This window comes from Aethalodelphis obliquidens, unplaced genomic scaffold, assembly GCF_003676395.1.
Source record: "Aethalodelphis obliquidens isolate GAN/ISIS:26980383/991018 unplaced genomic scaffold, ASM367639v1 scaffold63, whole genome shotgun sequence".
Lineage (NCBI taxonomy): Eukaryota > Metazoa > Chordata > Mammalia > Artiodactyla > Delphinidae > Aethalodelphis > Aethalodelphis obliquidens.
In genome coordinates this window covers 3,330,647-3,351,107 of record NW_020838007.1, presented here as the reverse complement: position 1 = coordinate 3,351,107, position 20,461 = coordinate 3,330,647, and the positions used below count along the sequence as shown (strand labels likewise).

Below are 20,461 nucleotides of genomic sequence, written 5' to 3'. Positions count from 1 at the left end.
GGTGCCCGCCGGCTCCCTGCGGCGCCGCCCCTGCCACCGCGCCTCCACGCAGGCCCTGTCGCACGCCGCCTCGGCAGGCGGTGGCACGGGCACCTCAGGACCCCGTGCCGTAGGCCTCGAAGAACCCCGCGCCGAAGGTCTCGTAGGACCCCGCGCACCGCCTGTCCGCATTTCCGGCCGCAGGCTTTTCCCGCTGTAGCAGTCGTCTAGACCATGTTTGTTCCCTGCGGGGACTCTGTCCCCGACCTCGCGGGGTGCACGCTCCTGATGGTGAGTCCGGCCCCGAGGGAGGGGGCGGAGTGGGGGTCCGAGCGGCGGTGCCCGAACGCGCGCGGGTCTACGGCCCCGAGTCCTGGTGGCTGAGAGCGGAACGTGCTGGGGAGTGACCTGTGCTTGGCTAGTGTCGTGCGGGCCACTCGCTTTACATTTCATCCTGGAAAACCTTTTCTCAGTTAGTTCGGGAGTCAGGTTCAAGCTAGCGAATCGTTGTCATTAGCCAGGAAACTACAGACGGGTTGCTAAAGACTTTGGCTCACTCAGTGAGCGTTCTGTGGTGTCAAAATGTGACAAAAAAGACTAGATTCCTCAAGGATTTTGCAGTTTAGTTGGAAACACATGTATATAAATAAGGTTAGAACGTTGAAAAAGGTACAGAAAGGCCCTAGGATTTATTGGGAGGGGGAGGGACACGAGGACCTCTTAAGAAAAGCTTCATATTTGGAATTAAAAAAACAAACAAAAACTTATAGATACAGAGAATGGATTGGTGCTTGCCAGCAGGGGTGGATAAAATGGGAGAAGGGGGTCAAAAGTACAAATCTCTAGTCAAAAATAAGTCCCGGGATGTAACTCAAAGCATGATGACTATAGTTAATACTGTATTGTACATTTGAAAGTTGTTAACATGAGTAGTTGTTAACATGATAACATAAAAGTTCTCATCACAAGAAAAAAAGGTTTTTCTGACTGTGTGGCATTGGTTACTAACTAGACCTGTTGAGGTGATCATATTGCAGTATGTACAGATGTCGAATCACAATGTTGTACAACTGAAATTAATATAATGTTATATGTCAATTACATTTCAGTTTTTAAAAAGGATGATGGTAATAGAAAAGTTACTTTTTGATAATTTTCATAATAGTGCACACAAGAAATATTAATGGGGACTTCCCTGGTGGTCCAGTGGTTGGGACTTCACCCTTCCACTGCAGGGGGCACGGGTTTGATCCCTGGTCCAGGAACTAAGATCTCGCATGCTGCGTGGCCAAAAAAGAAATAAAATGTCAATAAATGCTTAAATTAGCATGTGATAGTGTACTGAGAAAGGAAATTAGACTTCATTTCAAAGTATCTCCCTGAAAAATATTTATTAATCACAAAAAACAAGAAGTGTTTTTGCAGGAGATACCTGGCAAAAAAAAAAGAAAAAGAAAAATGTCATAGAGAAAGTAATGTCCAAAAGATACTAGGGGTACCCTTGACAGTGGAGTGGTGAAGAGGGAAGCCATGTTAGGTTGAAGAAATGGAAGATTCATTCCATTGGGGTATTTAGTAAGTGTTCAATCAGTAGTCTGAAAGGTGGAGCTAATGAAGGGGTCAGAATCCAGCTGTGATTCACCTGAGCGTAAGCGTGCAGTACCAGTGCTGTGATTGTTGTCTTCTGACTAAACTTTTTAAAGTGCTGCTAATTTGGTTGACTTAATGAATATATTATTTTACTGTTTCAGCCAGCAGTATCTGTTGGAAATGTTGGCCAGCTTGCAATAGATCTGATTATTTCTACACTGAATATGTATAAGATTGGTTACTTCTATACTGATTGTCTTGTGCCGATGGTTGGAAACAATCCATATGCAACTGCAGAAGAAAATTCAACAGAACTCAGTATAAATGCTGAAGGTGTGTTATATTCTCCTACAAGGTAGAGTTGTTTTAAATCAGAACCAGACCCTCCCAGTATGTCCTGCAGCACCTGGCACCGGCTCTGTGCAGAGTTCAGGACACTGTGTTCTCCTCTCCTGCATACACCCTGGTTTAGTCCTTAGCCTTTCCTAAATGGCAGCTCCCTTGAGAGATGTGGTTGTATTTGTATCCTTGGATGGAATTTGAGATACCTATTTGTTTAACGTGGGGTTTTTCCCCTTTTATCCTCAGTTTTATTTTCTCTCCTTACTGGCATGGGTAAGCATCACTAATATCAGGGAGAGAGAATTCCACTGGGCTCAGTCCCGTATGTTTAATATACGCTACCTCACACAGTCCTCTGCCATCCTGTCACGTTGTAGAATCCGTCGTAACACTGACGAGGCTCAGAGAGGCCGAGTTTCCTAACACTGCAGTAGGTGTGGGCTCTTCCCACGCCGTACGTCTCCACAGTTCCTTGTTGGACTGTCAAGCTGGGTTAGTTGGGGCACACAGTTTACAGCCCCCAACCACTGTGTTCATGATGAGACTGCCCCTCGGGAGGAGAGGAAAACAAAGGGGCCTCCAGTTACTTCGCGTGATGGGCAGCTGCTGCCTTGGCCTCTCAGTCTTCGGTTTAGAAGCCAAAGGTGACAGGAGCATGAAAGACCGTAGGTGGACCGAGAAACAAGTGAGGAAGCATTTTGGGTTTTGTCAGTCTTACTAACCATGTCATTAGCTTGCAATAATGAAATACACTTTAGAAAGATGGTTTTATTAACACTAGGTAATTTCAAGTATTGCCTTGAAGGACAAAGGACTATAAATGGTAGAACTAGAATTTTTATATTTAGACTAATGATAACAACTGTCATTTGTTGAGTATCTCCTCTGAGCTGAACACTGTGCATTTACATGTGTTAATTCACTTAATGCTCACAACTACTCCATGGGTGGTTTTATAGATCAGGGAACCAGTGCACAGGGAATCGTGGTCCCATGATTAATCGAGGCAGCCTGACCCAGAGACCTGCCTCCCCGTCACCTGCTAATGCACCTTCGCTCCAGCAGAAGACCCACTGGCTTTTTCCTCTGACACAAACTGGCAGCAGGTCCATTGGAGACAGTTCTTTAATCCACTTTTTTATTTTTTAAGATGAGGTGTCTTTTTGAAATAAATTATAGACATCACAACATTCCACCCCCAAATATGTAAGTATGCACCTCTTATAGTACATTTTCTTACATAGCTAAAACACCATTGCATTTAACAAAATTAGCAATATCTTCCTATACCCTATCCAGAGAGGCCCAGTTTACCCAAAACTGTCCTTTAAAGTTAGTTTGTCCAGACCAGGCCATAGTACTTCTGATTATCGTGCCTTTGAAATCTCTTACCCTGCATAATCTCTTTTCCTTCTTTGCAAAACTGATTTATTGAAGGAAAAAACTGGACACATTGTCCTATAGAATGTCCCACCTTCTACGTTTGTCTGATTGCTTCCTGTGGTGTCATTTGCCACGTTCCTCTAGTTTCTGTATTTTCTGAAACTGGAGTTAGGAATAAAGGCTTGATTATTTAAAAGCTAAATATTTTTAGCCAGAATATGTGAAAGGCGATGTTACATCACCTGACAAGAAAAAGGATCTGGAAAACAGGGTCTTAACAACAAAAAAAGACCTTCGTGATACACTGGTGGAGAACACAAGTGTTGCTGTTGTAGAAAGTGGTACATCTTATATTTTAAAGCTCAGCCTGCCCTTTTCCCTAATTCCTAGACCTGCTCTAGCCTCCTTTGCCCCACACATACCTGGTGGTCAGCAGACTCGCTGATGGAGTACAGCCGTGGCCACCCCACGTGCACCAGTCCAATGAGACAACCCCAAAAAGACCTGTATAACAGGAGAGACGTGATCCACCAAAGGCTGTGCCCAAGTCTAGGGTTATTTGTAATCTTTTTACAGTAACTGAAAGCTTACCCCTGGGCACAGTGGCCTAATCACGTGTCCTCAGGCACTCTGTATTTTGTCCTTGGGTCATTTTGGAGCATCTCATTCTTGGAGGTGAAGTTGGGCAGGACCTCTTAAGCGTCAGTAAAGTAGGCCCCTTGTAGAATCTGATGAAAATTGTGGATCCTTTTTGCAGAAAAAATTCACACACGTCGACTCACAAAAATTTTTGCATGTTATTTCAGGTCTTTCAAAAACTCCTAAAGAACACATGTACCTATTGCAGGTATTTTATTGCCCAGCTAACATTCGCTGCATTTTATTCTTCCTTGTTCTAATCCCAATGACTGTTGCTGTTCTCTAGAGAAAAGAGGAAAGAATATCAGAAACCAAAAACGATCTTAAGAATGATGTCATTTGTCATAATGCTAGAAATTTCCAGGGGAATACTTCTCTGGATTTACAGTCAAAGAAGAGAAATAATTTTTGATAATTTTCTTACAGTTAACTTTTCAGCACTGAATGTATTCTGTAGAATAAAGCCCACAGGTGAATTCTGAGGTATTAAAGTGTTTTGTTTTAACTAAATGATATAGTGCATATGTTCTATATTTTAACTATCGAAAACATTTAGATACAGAAGTTCTCGTAGTTCAGCTTTTTATCATTATAACTTCACTTGTACGACTCCTTCAATTTAACTATCATTTGGTTTCATTTTCTTGGACTTGCAGTGTATGCATCGCCTTCAAAGAAACTAGTGGCTCTTCAGTTAAGATCCATTTTTATTAAGGTTAGTATGTTATTTTTACCTTCTTAAGTTTATTAAAGTGCAATATAATGAGAAAATACTGAGTCATTATCATTAAGACTCAAAAATCATTTCTTTGTTTATGTTTATACAGTTAAGCAAGGTCTGATTCTATAGAGAAATACTCATAAAATTTCAGAGTTGTTAGTATTGTTTCATGAATATATTGAAAGGAATTGGGACATATAGCTTGGGTCTTATATATTCCTGATTCAGGTAGCATTGGTGAAAAACTTTAAGCATATAAATACTACAGGTTTATTCTATTTGAGTTACATTTCAAACCAGTGGCATCTACATAAAAATTATATATATATGAAAATATTTTCTGAATCCAACTTCTTTCGTCTTCCGCTGCCACCACTCCAGTCCAACCACCCCCTCCCTCATGCCCTGATTCTGCTCCTGCACCACCCGCCCCGCAGACAGCTCTACCCGTGATCCTTTAAATCTTAATCAAAGCACGTCACTTCTGCCTTCCAAACCCGCCAGTAGCTTCCCATCTCAAAGCGAGTTCACAGCCCTCACCACGGCCCGACAGGCCCTACATCTCTGATGTGGCAGCCACTAGACACATGTAGCTGTTTAAATTTTGACTCATTCATTAAAAGTAAGTAAAATTAAAAATTCAGTTCCTCTGTCCCAGTAGCCACATTGCAAGCTCTCCACAGCCATGCGTGGCGAGCAGCTGCCATAAAGAGCATTTGGTTACCATGGAGCATCTGCGGGGCAGCTCTGTCCCTGGCCCCACGTCCAGCTGTCCTGCATGCCTGTCCCCTGCTCCCGCTCTTGATTGCCCTGCTCCAGCCACACTGGCCACCCTGTGCTGTTCAAACACATTAAGCTCATCCTGTCTCAGTCCTCACAGTAGTTTCTCTGCCTGGACCACTTCTCCACTGGACACCTGAATGGCTCACTTCCTTTAGTCTTTGCTTAGCTGTCCCTCATCAGAAAGACCTCCCCCCAGCATCCTTTCTCTTATCTTATCCTGAGCTAGTTTTCTTCACGACTCCTCACTTCCCACCTGATAGAATGGAAGTTCCTTGAGAAAAGTGACAAGGTGTCATTCACTCCTGTATCCTCGGCTTCTAGACAGAGCCTTGGTGTAGAGTGGATTGAGGTACCACCTGTTCAGGGGGGCAGAAAGGTCTCCCCTTCCCGGGGGCCCCTCCACACACACCCACAGTCACCATGTTGTAGGAGCGGGATCTCACGGGTGCACTTCACGTCTGGCCTCCTTTACTCCACATTCTGTCTGCTAGGTGCTTCCACATTGTTGCAGGTAGAGGTAGTTACTTCCTTCTCACCTCTGTGCATGAATCTGTTGTGTAAATAAACCATGATTTACCCATACTGTTGATGGAGCATTTGATTTTTTTCCAGTTTGAGGCTATCATGAATGGAGCTATGGTTATTTTAATATTTATTACTCTTTCCTTAGTTAACAATATCACACAAAAAGTTTGGCAGTGAGAGTTGCTAGCAGTTTTACATTGTGCCACGTGGCTTTTTTGTTCTCTTCCTAATATCTGTAAGTTCGAGAAGTAAGATGGACAATTCAGACACTTCTAAACGAATTTTTAAAAATTAATTAATTAATTAATTAATTTATTGGCTGTGTTGGGTCTTCGTTGCTGCATGTGGGCTTTCTTTAGTTGTGGCGGGCAGGGGCTACTCTTGGTTGCGGTGCACAGGCTTTGGGCGGGGGCTGCTTGGCTTCTCATTGCAGTGGCTTCTCTTGTTGCAGGGCGCGGGCTCTAGGCGCACAGGCTTTGGTAGTTGCGGCACACAGGCTCAGTAGTTGTGGCTTGCGGGCTCTAGAACACAGGCTCAGTAGTTGTGGCGCACGGGCTTAGTTGCTCCACAGCATGTGGGATCTTCCCGGACCAGGGCTTGAACCCATGTCCCCTGCATTGGCAGGCAGATTCTTAACCACTGCGCCACCAGGGAAGTCCCTGAAATTGTTGATAGATGTAAATAAAGAGTGATTTCAAAGTAGCAAACATTTTTTGAGCATAGATTCTTTGCACCAGTAATACTCTAAATACTTCAAGCATGTTGCTCTCCTCAGTCCTCACAACAATCCTAGGAGGCAGATGCTAATTATCTTAATTTTACAAGTGAGAAATCAGAAACACAGAAGCTCAGGCAGCTTGCTCAAGCCGTGTGGTTCATGGGTGGAGCCAGCATTCTAGACCCGGCAGCCTGTCTCTGGAGCTGGCCTCTCTTAACCACGACACAAACTGCCCTTCTGTTTTTAAAAGGTAGCCATTTCTTACCTGCATTTTATATTTTATTGAATAATTATTTTATTAACAGTCTCTGAAAAGAGTTTCCATAAAATGGGTTTTCCCCCCAAATTTTATGACCCAGATCAGTCATCTGTTCACATCTTGCCACACCTGCTTGATTCTCTTTGCACAAGTACACGCAGTTTCCTCCTGCCAAACAGTCCAAAAGGAGGCTGCTGACATCATGCTGCTCACTCCATACAAGAAGGAGACTCTCCTTCACACACAACCTCACAACCACAACACTGCCACACACCTAGAAAGTCAGCATTTAGTGAATTATTAAGTACTAGCATTCGGCATATTCAAATTCCCCAGTTGTTCCCCAAATATCCTTCAATTCTGGATCCAGGCAAGGTTTGTGTGTTGCCTTAGGCTGTTATATCTTTTCAGTTGGGGTTCAGTGTAGAGCTGCCCTCCTCCTTCTGTGATTCGCAATATTGACTCCTCTGAGGGACCCAGGCCAGATGTTCAGCCTTCTGGATTCACCTGTTTCTTTCTGATCAGATTTAGGGCAGAAATTTCTGGCAAGACGTCTCATAGATAACCGCGTGGTGGTTTTTGAGTAACAATAGATCACTGAAGTACAGAACTGGGAAACTGAAATCTAGATTCCTCACACTTAGCTTATCTCTAGTTGTAAAGATAAAATAAACAGTCATTGTGGGGTGCCTTCAAGATGGTGGAGGAGTAAGACATGGTGATCACCTTCCTCCCCACAAATACATCAAAACTACATCACTACATCTACATGTGGAACAACTCCTACAGAACACCTACTGAATGCTGGCAGAAGACCTCAGACTTCCCAAAAGGCAAGAAACTCCCCATGTACCTGGGTAGGGCAAAAGAAAAAAGGAAAAACAGAGAGAAAAGAATAGGGACGGGACCTGCACCTCCGGGAGGGAGCTGTGAAGGAGGAAAAGTTTCCACACACTGGGAAGCCCCTTCACTGGCGGAGACAGGGGGTGGCTGGGGGGAAGCTTTGGAGCCACAGAGGAGAGCGCAGCAAGAGGGGTGCAGAGGGCAAAGTGGAGAGATTCCCGCACTGAGCATCGGTGCTGACCAGCACTCACCAGCCCGAGAGGCTTGTCTGCTCACCCGACGGGGCGCATGGGGGCTGGGAGCTGAGGCTCGGGCATCAGAGGTCAGATCCCAGGGAGAGGACTGGGGTTGGCTGCGTGAAGACAGCCTGAAGGGGGTTAATGTGCCACAGCTAACAGGGAGGGAGTCCAGGGAAAACTCTGGACCTGCCTAAAATGCAAGAGACCATTGTTTTGGGATGCACAAGGAGAGGGGATTCAGAGCACCACCTAAACAACCTCCAGAGACGGGCGTGAGCTGCGTCTATCAGTGCGGTCCCCAGAGACAGGCATGAGATGCTAAGGCTGCTGCTGCAGCCACCAAGAAGCCTGTGTGTAAGCCCAGGTCACTATCCACACCTCCCCTCCCAGGAGCCTGTGCGACCCACCACTGCCAGAGTCCTTTGATCCAGGGACAGCTTCCCCGGGAGAACACATGGCACGCCTCAGGCTGTTACAACGTCACACCAGCCTCTGCCACCACAGGCTCACCCCACATTATGTACCCCTCCCTCCCCCCAGCTTGAGTGAGCCAGAGCCCCCTAAGCAGCCACTTCTTTAACCCTGTCCTATTTGGGTGGGGAAGAGATGCCCTCACACAACCTACACGCAGAAGCAGGGCCAAATCCAAAGCTGAACCCCAGGAGCTGTGTGAACAAAGAAGAGAAAGGGAAATCTCTCCCAGCAGCCTCAGGAGCAGTGGATTAAATCTCCACAATCAACTTGATGTACCTTGCATCTCTGGAATACCTGAATAGACAATGAATCATCCCAAAATTGAAGCAGTGGACTTTGGTAGCAACTGTAGACTTGCAGTTTGCTTTCTGCATCTAATTTGTTTCTGGTTTTATGTTTATCTTAGTTTAGTATTTAGAGCTTATTATCATTGGTAGATTTATTTATTGATTTGGTTGCTCTCTTTTTTTACTTTTATATATATATATATATTTTTTTCCTTTTTCTCTTTTTGTGAGTGTGTATGTGTATGCTTCTTTGTGTGATTTTGTCTGTATAGCTTTGCTTTTGCCATTTGTCCTAGGGTTCTGACAGCGTTTTTTGGTTTTGGGGTTTTTTTTTTAGCATAGTTTTTAGCGCTTGTTATCATTGGTGGATTTGTGTTTTGGTTTGGTTGCTCATGAGAGATTACTAAAAGCACCTATATGCCAATAAAAGGGACAACCTGGAAGAAATGGACAAATTCTTAGAAAAGCACAACCTTTCGAGACTGAACCAGGAAGAAATAGAAAATATAAACAGACCAATTACAAGCACTGAAATTGAAACTGTCATTAAAAATCTTCCAACAAACAAAAGCCCAGGACCAGATGGCTTCACAGGCGAATTCTATCAAACATTTAGAGAAGAGCTAACACCTATCCTTTGCAAACTCTTAGAAAATATAGCAGAAAGAGGAACACTCCCAAACTCATTCTACGAGGCCACCATCACCCTGATACCAAAACCAGACAAAGATGCCACAAAAAAAGAAAGCTACAGGCCAATATCACTGATGAACATAGATGCAAAAGTCCTCAACAAAATACTAGCTAACAGACTCCAACAGCACATTAAAAGGATCATACACCATGATCAAGTGGGGTTTATCCCAGGAATGCAAGGATTCTTTAGTATACACAAATCAATCAATGTGATAAACCATGTTAACAATTTGAAGGAGAAAAACCATATAATCATCTCATTAGATGCAGAAACGGTTTCGACAAAATTCAACACCCGTTTATGATAAAAACCCTCCAGAAAGTAGGCATAGAGGGAACTTACCTCAACATAATAAAGGCCATATATGACAAACCCACAGCCAACATCATTCTCAGTGGTGAAAAACTGAAACCATTTCCACTAAGATCAGGAACAAGGCAAGGTTGCCCACTCTCACCACTATTATTCAACATAGTTTTGGAAATTTTAGCCACAGCAATCAGAGAAGAAAAAGAAAAAGAAGGAATCCAAATCGGAAAAGAAGTAAAACCGTCACTGTTTGCAGATGACATACTATACATAGAGAATCCTAAAGATGCTACAAGAAAACTACTAGAGCCAATCAATGAATTTGGTAAAGTAGCAGGATACAAAATTAATGCACAGAAATCTCTTGCATTCCTATACACTAATGATGAAAAATCTGAAAGAGAAATTAAGGAAACACTCCCATTTACCATTGCAACAAAAAGAATAAAATACCTAGGAATAAACCTACCTAAGGAGACAAAACACCTGTATGCAGAAAACTATAAGACACTGATGAAAGAAATTAAAGATGATACAGACATATGGAGAGATATACCATGTTCTTGGATTGGAAGAATCAACATTGTGAAAATGACTCTACTACCCAAAGCAATCTACAGATTCAGTGCAATCCCTATCAAACTACCAATGGCATTTTTCACAGAACTAGAACAAAAAATTTCAGTTTGTATGGAAACACAAAAGACCCTGAATAGCCAAAGCAGTCTTGAGAAGGAAAAATGGAGCTGGAGGAATCAGTCTCCCTGACTTCAGACTATACTAGAAAGCTACAGTAATCAAGACAGTATGGTACTGGCACAAAAACAGAAATATAGATCAACAGAACAGGATAGAGAGCCCAGAGATAAACCCATCCACCTATGGTCACCTTATCTTTGATAAAGGAGGCAAGAATATACAGTGAACAGCCTCTTCAGTAAGTGGTGCTGGGAAAACTGGACAGCTACATGTAAAAGAATGAAATTAGCACAGTCCCTAACACCATACACAAAAGTAAACTCAAAATGGATTAAAGACCTAAATGTAAGGCCAGACACTATAAAACTCTTAGAGGAAAACATAGGCAGAGGAAAACATAGGCAGAACACTCCATGACATAATAAATCACAACAGATCTTTTTGACCCACCTCCTAGAGAAATGGAAATAAAAACAAAAATAAACAAATGGGACTAATGAAAGTTAAAAGCTTTTGCACAGCAAAGGAAACCATAAGATGAAAAGACAAACCTCAGAATGGGAGAAAATATTTGCAAAGGAAGCAACTGACAAAGCATTAATCTCCAAAATATACAAGCAGCTCATGCAGCTCAATAGCAAAAAAAAAAAATCCAATCCAAAAATGGGCAGAAGACTGAAATAGACATTTCTCCAAAGAAGATATACAGATTGCCAACAAACACATGAAAAGATGCTCAACATTACTAATCATTAGAGAAATGCAAATCAAACTACAATGAGGTATCACCTCACACCAGTCAGAATAGCCATCATCAAAAAATCTACAAACAACAAGTGCTGGAGAGGGTCTGAAGAAAAGGGAACCCTCTTGCATTGTTGGTGGGAATGTAAATTGATACAGCTGCTATGGATAACAGTATGGAGGTTCCTTAAAAAACTAAAAAGGACTTCCCTGGTGGCGCAGTGGTTGAGAGTTCGTCTGCTGATGCAGGGGACACGGGTTCGTGCCCCGGTCCAGGAAGATCCCACATGCCGCAGAGCGGCTGGGCCCATGAGCCATGGCCGCTGAGCCTGCGCTTCCGGAGCCTGTGCTCTGCAATGGGAGAGGCCATAACAGTGAGAGGCCCGCATACCGCAAAAAAAAAACAAAACTAAAAATAGAACTAGGATATGACCCAGCAATCCCACTATATATATACATATATATATATATATATATATATGTATATATACACCCTGAGAAAACCATAATTCAAAAGAGTCATGTGCCACAATGTTCTATGCAGCTCTATTTTCAATACCCAGTACTTGGAAGCAACCTAAGTGTCCATCGACAGATGAATGGATAAAGAAGAAGATGTGGCACATATATACAATGGAATATTACTCAGCCATAAAAAGAAACAAAATTGAGTCATTTGTAGTGAGGTGGATGGACCTAGAGTCTGTCATACAGAGTGGAGTAAGTCAGAAAGAGAAAAACAAATACCGTATGCTAACACATATATATAGAATCTAAAAATACAAAAAAAAATGGTCACAAAGAACCTAGGGGCAAGACGGGAATAAAGACAAAGACCTACTTGAGAATGGACTTGAGGATACGGGGAGGGTGAAGAGTAAGCTGGGACAAAGTGAGAGAGTTGTGTGGACATATATACACTACCAAATGGAAAGTAGATAGCTAGTGGGAAGCAGCCGCATAGCACGGGGAGATCAGCTCGGTGCTTTGTGACCACCCTGAGGGGTGGGATAGGGAGGGTGGGAGGGAGACGCAAGAGGTAGGAGATATGGGGATATATGTATATGTATAACTGATTCACTTTGTTATAAAGCAGAAACTAACGCACCATTGTAAAGCAATTCTACTCCAATAAAGATGTTAAAAAATAAAAATAAAAAAATAGTCATTGCTCCTCATCTTTCACCTTCAGTCTAAGGATGGTAAGTAGATGTAAAAATAATTATAATTTTAGTATATATAAACTATATATCATCACATAATGTGGGTGAAATACTATATAGACTACTCTTATTGTAACTCTAGGATCTAACTTTTCTGTTTTTGTTTTATTCTTTGAATGGTATACAAAGTATAAATCAAAGTCATTCTGTGAGAAACTGCTTTTCTGGGTGAAAAGCAGCAACTGTGCCAAAGTTGTTGTTCTTTCAAGCAGCCACTCGTATCACCGTAATGACTTCCAGCTCCGCAGGTATGTCTGTGTCTTTGGAAAAGTATTTTGCTATGATTTATACAGTTATTAGGATGATTTCTCTATTAAAAGGTTAAAATAAAATTTTAAAGCCATGCATATCCTTTCCTGTCCTCCCTGCAATTTAGAAAGAAGGAGGTAAAGAACATGAGCTAGGAGGAGTAGAGGTGGGGGGCCCTTGACATTCCCAGGGCTGCGGCACTGGGATCCTAGGATAAAGGTGGGAATGGTTCTGGGGCTGTGCTCTGTTGTGTGGTATCACGTGCCTGGCAGCGCCACAAACCTCAGCTGATGAAGGGAAAGAAGAAAGGGTACCTGATGTTTATTGGTTGATCGTTTTTCAAAGACTGGATTGATGTTTCTATTTATTTCCATATATTCAACCATTTGTATTTGCAGAAATACAGTTGCCTTTAAGTATAGCTCCCAGGCATGTCAGATTGAATTCTTAGGTAGAAGACAAAGTATCCAAGACTTAGAAATCTAAACTAGTTTATTGCATTATCATTTCTTCACCTGTAAAATTCTGACGAAATTATTAGCCAAGAGTAACCTTTCAAGACTAGACTTAGTTTCTGGGATTCTCACAGTGGGCCTGGTGGGAGCATGGCTGTGGACATCTTCACGCTGGCCTGGCCTTGGGTTAAGTTTTCCTGTCTCTCCGCTCTCCCCTAAATTTGTAAATAGCAAGTCAGAGCAATATTTTTACATGTTGCTCTTCCATAGACTGCTGAAACACGTGTTTTGCTTTGTGCAGCAGAATATATGGAGAACAAGATAATTTTTGCTAAAAGAACTGTTAATTGTCTTAATGTACGTATTTGTGAGTTTTTAGTTAATTATATGATTGTTTCCAGTACTCCCTTCAGGTACCTACTTACACCTTCCACGAAAAAAAGTGTTCAGAATAAAATACGGAGCCTTAACTGGGAAGAAATGGAAAAAAGCCCATGCATTCCTGAAATAGACGATTCTGAGTTTTGTGTCCGTATTCCTGGAGGAGGTATCACAAAAACACTCTATGACGAAGGGTGAGCTTACCTGTATATTTGCTGCGCATCTTATCTGAAAATGAAAGTAAGATAACTGGGATAGTGTTTGGAGTACTTACTGGAACTCTGAAAATGTCTTCATTAAATAGGTACCGTGTTACATTCAGGGGAAAGATTGAAATGTGGTTATAGAATTGGTTCCTGAAAAGCCATATTTAATGCTTTAGTATGTGTGTCATGTTAGGGGTCCTGATACATATTCTGTGCAACCTCTGCAGTCAGTCCTCTTTGCAGTGGTGGTGGTGGTGAGGTGTACATAACATTAAATTAACCATTTTTAAGTGTACAGTTAAGTGACATTCAGTACATTCATTGTTGTGTACCCATCACCACCATCCACTTTCAGAACTTTGTCATCGTTCTAAACAGAAGATCTGTACTCATTAAATAACTCCTGTTTTATACCTGAAAATCTATGCTCTTATTAAAACCATCATTTCCTTCAACTTTTCTTTTTTTCGTAGTCTATCTTCCATTCGTGTTTTCACTTCTTTCCCTGTCTAGCTTATGCCCTTTAGTATATTATTTCACCTCTTTTCTTACCACAGCCTAGAAGCCCTGGCCACCTGGTTATTCTCCACACCTGCCCTGCAAACCACCAGCTTTGAATCATTCTCTCGCTCCATTCAGGCCACATCACCCGTGGCCTGCACTTCTGTCAGACCATAGACTGCGGGGCTTAAACAACAGAAATGTATTTGCTCACAGCTCTGGAGGCTGGAGGTCAGGGTGCTGGCCTGGTCAGGTTCTGGGGAGGGCCCTCTTCCCGGCCTGCAGACGGCCACCTCTGGCTGTGTCCTCAACGCAGCAGAGAGAGAGCTCCTTCTCTCCTTGTAAGGCCATGGTCCCATCGGATTGGGGCCCCCTCCTGTGACCTTTCACTGAATTACCTCCTAAACCTCCTGCCTCCAGATACAGTCGCCTGTGGGTGAGGCTTCCACTTGTAGACCCTGGAGGGACACAGTCCAGGCAATAGCAGCTGCTGTCAGGGTCTCTTGATCGATCACCTACTGCCTCATTCTGACCTGCCCTGACCACCTCAGCAGCAATGCTGGAATTAACTTTCTAAAATGCAAAACTGATCACAAGACTCCCTGAGTAAAAATCCATCAGCAGTTTTACTTGCCTTTTGCGGAATCTGGTTCATCCTCCGCAATGTGCCATCCAGAGCCCTCCAGGCCCCTCTGGCCTGGCCCCCTGGGTGCGCTCTGCACAGATGCTGGCCTCCTGGCCCTCACAGTGTCCCCAGAGCTGTCGCATTCTTCCTTGCTTTTTTTCCCTCTCCTTTTCTCCTCGTCTCCTTTGCAACAACCTGCCCAGTTTGCCAGAGTCCTACGTCGCTTCCTGTTTGTCCTTGCTGGTCTCGCCCTTCTCCGCAGGGGGAGGGGGATTCTGCTGTCTTCGCACTCCCCCCGCACTCTGCCCCTTCAAACTGACTTCTTGCTTCTTTGCAAGTCAGTCTCCTAGCTTTGCTTCTGACGGTGTCAGAGTAGCTGATAGCAGACTTGCCCTCCTGCCATAAACAATGGGAAACTGGACAACATTAATGAAACAGCTGTTCATCAGACATTGGACACCATGCAGCACACAGCTGTGAAGCCTGGGAGAAAGCAGTAGAGTCCTGCTATTGCCCCAGCTTCCTGCAGGACTGCAGCATGGGGTGGGGGGACCCTGGCAGAGTGCAGCCGTCTTGCTAAGTCGAGGGGACTGGAAACCAGAGTTGGGGTGGCTGACACAGCTGGAGAGTACGAGGCAGAGAACCAGAGGGACACAGCTGCTGGGGGAAGAGCCCTGGGGCCTGCCTGAACCCTCCTCAACCCTGAGCTCACAAGTATAGGGTGAAACCGTGAGGGCAGAGAACAACCTCTGGGCAGCTGATAACTTTGCCCACAAAGTTAGCAACACTAGACAAAATACTATGAAAGACATGTTCCTCATAGAACATTTTGAAAATGTAGAATAGTCAAAAGAAACAATATTTTAAATACTCACTTCTGTCACCCAGAAGAAACTACCACTACTAATTTCTTGGTCTGTTTTCTGTTTTGAATTAAATGTTTGTATCTGCAAGATACTGCAACTCTACCATCTGTAGCTTTAAAATTCATGCTATTTACAGATATTTCTCACAAAATTGATGTTCTTTTAATTTTCCAGCACAAATCTTGGTGTGGGGCAGGAACATTCATGTGCCCAGGGTGGGTGTTACATGGCTCCTAGTTTTGTCCCTACAAATAGAAGGTACATAAGTGATCTTGTGATGTGACATCTCCTTGCCTAAAACCTGGCAGATTATCTCAGCTATAAAAACAGGCACACTGGAACCATCATCTTGTATCAGTAGAAGAATATCTAATTATTCTTTTTAATTGTTGTAGCTGTTCTAAAGAAATCCCAATGGTGATTCTGCTGAAATTCGTTTCGGAAGGAGACAATATCCCAGATGCGTTAGGTCTTGTTGAATATCTTAATGAATGGCTTCAGATAATCAAACCATGTGTAAGTTTCACTAAAGCTTAAGTCTCTGATTTCTCTGGTTATGTATTCATCAACTTGCATTTTTACATACTATATAAGTAGACCAAGTAAGTGAAAGTTTATGTTAAATTTAGACGTCTTTATATAAAATTTAAGTTAGCTGAACTTTTCAAAAGAAGACAGCTAAGCAACCTGTTGTCTGCAGTTGTTTCATTAAGGCTGATTTTCAAAAAAAAAAGGAAAATCTTAAATACTTCGTTGTATTCATTCTTAGTGTTGCATTAATTATACCAGGCAGCTTTTTATAAGGATAAACAAGTCCTCTTTGGAATTCAGGTTTTTCTTTTACTTTTAAGCAAAAGGTATAGCTTTGTGAGCAGTACTTTAGCTATCAATATGCATTATAATTAAAATACTTTTCTCTATTATGAAATAAGAGCATGACACCTGGGGAAATCAGTTAGCCTTTAGGCATAACAAAAGTAACCTAAGCCTACTTTACAAGGTAGGTGACTGTCTTTTTAATTCATGCTTTTTTGAAGAACAAATTGATACAAATCACACAGCATTGATTTTTTTTTTAACCACTGTTTCTTTTGAATTTGATTTTGCTCCATGGACTCTATTTATAGCCTTTCTGGTTCGTATCTTTATGGCTTGGAAATTGAGGAAATTTATCTTCAGCTGATATAAAGACACAGAAATGTATTACTTTGTTTTTACCTTACAATAAATCACAGCTAGAAGTGTCAAAACCAAAAGGAACAACAACAACAAAGGGACAGTTTTATAATACGTGTTAAAAAGAGATTTAGTGATAAAGTTGAAGGATTACATATTTTGTTCTTCAATTGCAGTGTGATGACCCCTCAGCATCTGCCTTGCCATGGAAAATGCCGAGTTCCTGGAGGTTACTCTTTGGCAGTGGTCTTCCCCCTGCACTTTTCTGATCCGTTTTCAGTTTTATACCTTATGTCCCAAGACACTTATTACCAACACAACTGTTAAACAACTATATAAAAAGAATGTATTAGGAAATCTTTACTTTTCACAGAAAAATCGCAAAGAAAAATGGATTAACAAAAGGTTGTTTTTGCCATGCTTTTCATCATATACAACAGATGTAAATTTTGTGCAATAAAGTGTTTCCTAAGTAATTTTATCTGAATGTATTTTTTTTTTAACTCAGACTTCTATATTAGTTTCCTATGTCTGCTGTAACAAATTACCAGAAACTTAGTGGCTTAAGACAAAATAAATCTATTATCTTAGAATTCTGGAAGTCAGAATTCCAGAATAGGTCTCACTGGGCTAAGTCAAGGTGCTGGCAGGGCTGCGTTTTCTCTGGAGGGTCTTGGAAGAATCCGTTTCCTACCCCTTTCCAGCTTCTAGAAGCTGCAGCATTCATTGGTTCACGGCTCCTTCCTCCATCCAGAATAATTTCCCGATCTCAAAAGAGTTTGAGTATAAGAGAAAAGGTTTTCATTTTTGAGTGCCTACTACATACCAGTCACTTTTTACCTGCTATTTTGTTGTGTTACGTCTGTGCCTTGGCTTTCTCATCTGTAAAACGAGGGCTTATAATATTAAGGGGTACACCCTACTCCATAGCACTCAGTAAATGATTTATTTCTGATAAATTATTCTGGGTTCTATAGCCTGATGTGTTTCCCTTTGGGAAACTATTGTCGGGTCGGGATGTCAGCCAGATGATGGGATAGGAAGTCCTAGCCCTTGACCCAACAGAGACACCACTTACAAATCAAAATACCTTTATGGGAAGCAGAAACCAGTTAAAGAGTTCCAGTTCCCCAGGCAAGTCCAGAGTTGAGAACAGCTGCACTGAAAACAGAAGAGCGGTTTCACTTTACCCCCAACTGTCCCTCCCTCAAGCCAACAGCTCAGCATGTTGGGAGAAAGTCACCAGCTCGAGGCTTCTGGGCGAATGGAGGGGTAGGGAAGAGGGGACTGCATCCAACGGGTTGGCTTTTTGCAGGGCCGCTGGAGTGGCTGGTTTCTGCCTCGACTGACTTGGAGCCCTGATGAAACTGGCAGAGTTTAGATGCAGGGGGGCCACTGAAAGCAAAGGTGGGGTTGGGGGGTGGCAGGAGTGGTGTGCTGCAGCCCCAGAGAGCCTGCAGTGCCACAGACAGGCCAGTAACATCTCTACACAGTCCAAAGGCACCCAATTGGAGCGAAAGAGAAGAATAAAGTGTGGGTCCAACAGTCCAGCTTCTCAGAGGGCTGTTGAGGGACCAGTATCTGTCTCACCTGACTCAGGATGCTGATGGGGAGACAGCATACTTTGGATGCCTGGGGACTGCTGAGGACAAAGGGGAGAGTGGCACCTTGCTGCTGCAGCACCAGAGAACAAGCCTTGGACACCACAGGGAGCAAGAGATGACAAGCACCTGAAAAAGAAACCTGCAATTCGAACTGGGAAATTACATGCACAAGCCCAGAGAAATTACGTCCTCCAAAAAGGATTTCTGAGGCCCCCAGACTCCCCAGCTAGCCCAACTGGTGAAGGTCTTCCCTGTAAGAAGACTGAGAGAGGTGGCTGTTTTATCAAATACATAAAACTCAACAACAACCACAAAATCATGAGGCACAAGAATAAACAGAAACATAGCTCAATCAAAAGAACAAAAGAAACCAATCTCCAGAAACCAATCCCAAGGACACAGAAATCTATGAATTATATGACAAAGAATTCAAATTAATTGTCTTAAAGAAGCACAGTGATCTAAAAGAGCACAGACAACCAAGTGGATTAAGAACAATGCACGAACAAAATGAGAATATCAACAAAGAGAAACTATTTTTTAAAAGAACCATACAAAAATTCTGGAGCTGAAGAATATAATAACTAAATTGAAATATTCACTAGAGGGGTTCAACAGCAGACTTGATCAGGCAGAAGAAAGAATCAGCAATTCTGATGATTGAAATTAACCAAGTCAGAGGTATAAAAAAAAAAGTGATGAAAAATGGACAAAGCCTAAGGGACCTATAAAACAGCATAAAATGGACCAATATGTATTATGAGAGTCCAAGAAGGAGCAAAGAGAGACAAAGCATATTTAAAAAAATAATAATAGGGACTTCCCTGTTGGTCCAGTGATTAAGACTGTGCTTCCAATGCAGGGGGAATGGGTTTGATCCCTGGTCAGGGAACTAAGATCCCACATGCCAGGTGGCACTGCAAAAAAAAAAAGGCTTTTCTAATCTGAGAAAGGAAATGGATTTGAGAAGCTCAAAAGACTCCAAATAGGATGAACCTAAACAGCCCCCACCTAAGACACCTTTTAATCAAAAAACTGTCAAAAATCAAAGACAGACAGAATCTTGAAAGTAGCAAGAGAAAAGCAACTCATCACAAGTGAGTTCCCGTAAGATAATAAGCAGATATCTCAGCAGAAAACTTAGAGGCCGGAAGGGAGTGGGATGATATATTGAAAATGCTGAAAGGAAAAAAAATGTGCCAGTCAAGAATATTATCCTGAGGCTTCCCTGGTGGCGCAGTGGTTAAGAATCCACCTGCCAATGCAGGGAACACGGGTTCAAGCCCTGGTTCAGGAAGATCCCACATGCCTTGGAGCAACTAAGCCCATGCACTACAACTACTGAGCCTGCGTGCCACAACTGCTAAAGCCCGTGTGCCTAGAGCCTGTGCTCTGCAACAAGAGAAGCCACTGCAATGAGAAGCCTGTGCACTGCAACAAAGAGGAGCTCCCGCTCACTGCAACTAGAGAAAGCCCACGCACAGCAACGAAGACCCAACGCAACCAAAAATAAATAAAATAAATAAATTTTAAAAACTTAAAAAAAAAAAAGGATGCTATCCAGCAAAACTGTCCTTCACAAATTAAGAAATAAAGTCTTTCCCTGGTGAACAAAACCTGAGGGAGTTCATCACCACTAGATGTGACTTACAGGAAGTGCTAAAGCAAGTCCTGCAAGTTGAAACAAAAAGATGTTAGACAGCAACGTGAAAGCATATAAAGATATAAAGCGCTCTGGTAAAATTAAATAGACAAATACAGACTCTAGTAATGGTGTAAAGGTGGTGTGTAAAGCACTTTTAATTCTGGTATAGAATTTAAAAGATAAAAGCATAAAAATGACTATAAAACTGTTAATGGATAAATAATATATAAAGATGTAAACAAAGTGAAGGTGGAGAGATATAAAAGAATGGAGTTTTTGTAGACTCAAGTTGTTATCAA

At 42.4% G+C, this 20,461-nt stretch overlaps 1 protein-coding gene across 1 annotated transcript; it reads left to right on the top strand.

Annotated features, from left to right (window-relative positions):
- The first annotated feature begins 110 nt into the window (after positions 1–110).
- Positions 111–17,389, top strand: PSMG2 (proteasome assembly chaperone 2). Its single transcript, XM_027088889.1, has 7 exons — positions 111–270; positions 1,731–1,902; positions 4,590–4,648; positions 12,584–12,702; positions 13,560–13,733; positions 16,133–16,253; positions 17,090–17,389. The coding sequence occupies exons 1-7, from the start codon at positions 214–216 to the stop codon at positions 17,180–17,182; spliced, it is 795 nt and encodes a 264-aa protein (XP_026944690.1). The 5' UTR covers positions 111–213; the 3' UTR covers positions 17,183–17,389.
- Positions 17,390–20,461: the final 3,072 nt, after the last annotated feature.

What these genes read in the sequence shown, in the direction of transcription:
- PSMG2 (XM_027088889.1), top strand. Translation starts at nt 214, where the DNA reads ATGTTTGTTCCCTGCGGGGACTCTGTCCCCGACCTCGCGGGGTGCACG. An exon ending in TAAGATCCATTTTTATTAAG is followed by an intron (nt 4,649 to 12,583) that starts GTTAGTATGTTA and finishes TGGTATACAAAG; the next exon opens with TATAAATCAAAGTCATTCTG. An exon ending in TTCAGATAATCAAACCATGT is followed by an intron (nt 16,254 to 17,089) that starts GTAAGTTTCACT and finishes CTTCAATTGCAG; the next exon opens with TGTGATGACCCCTCAGCATC.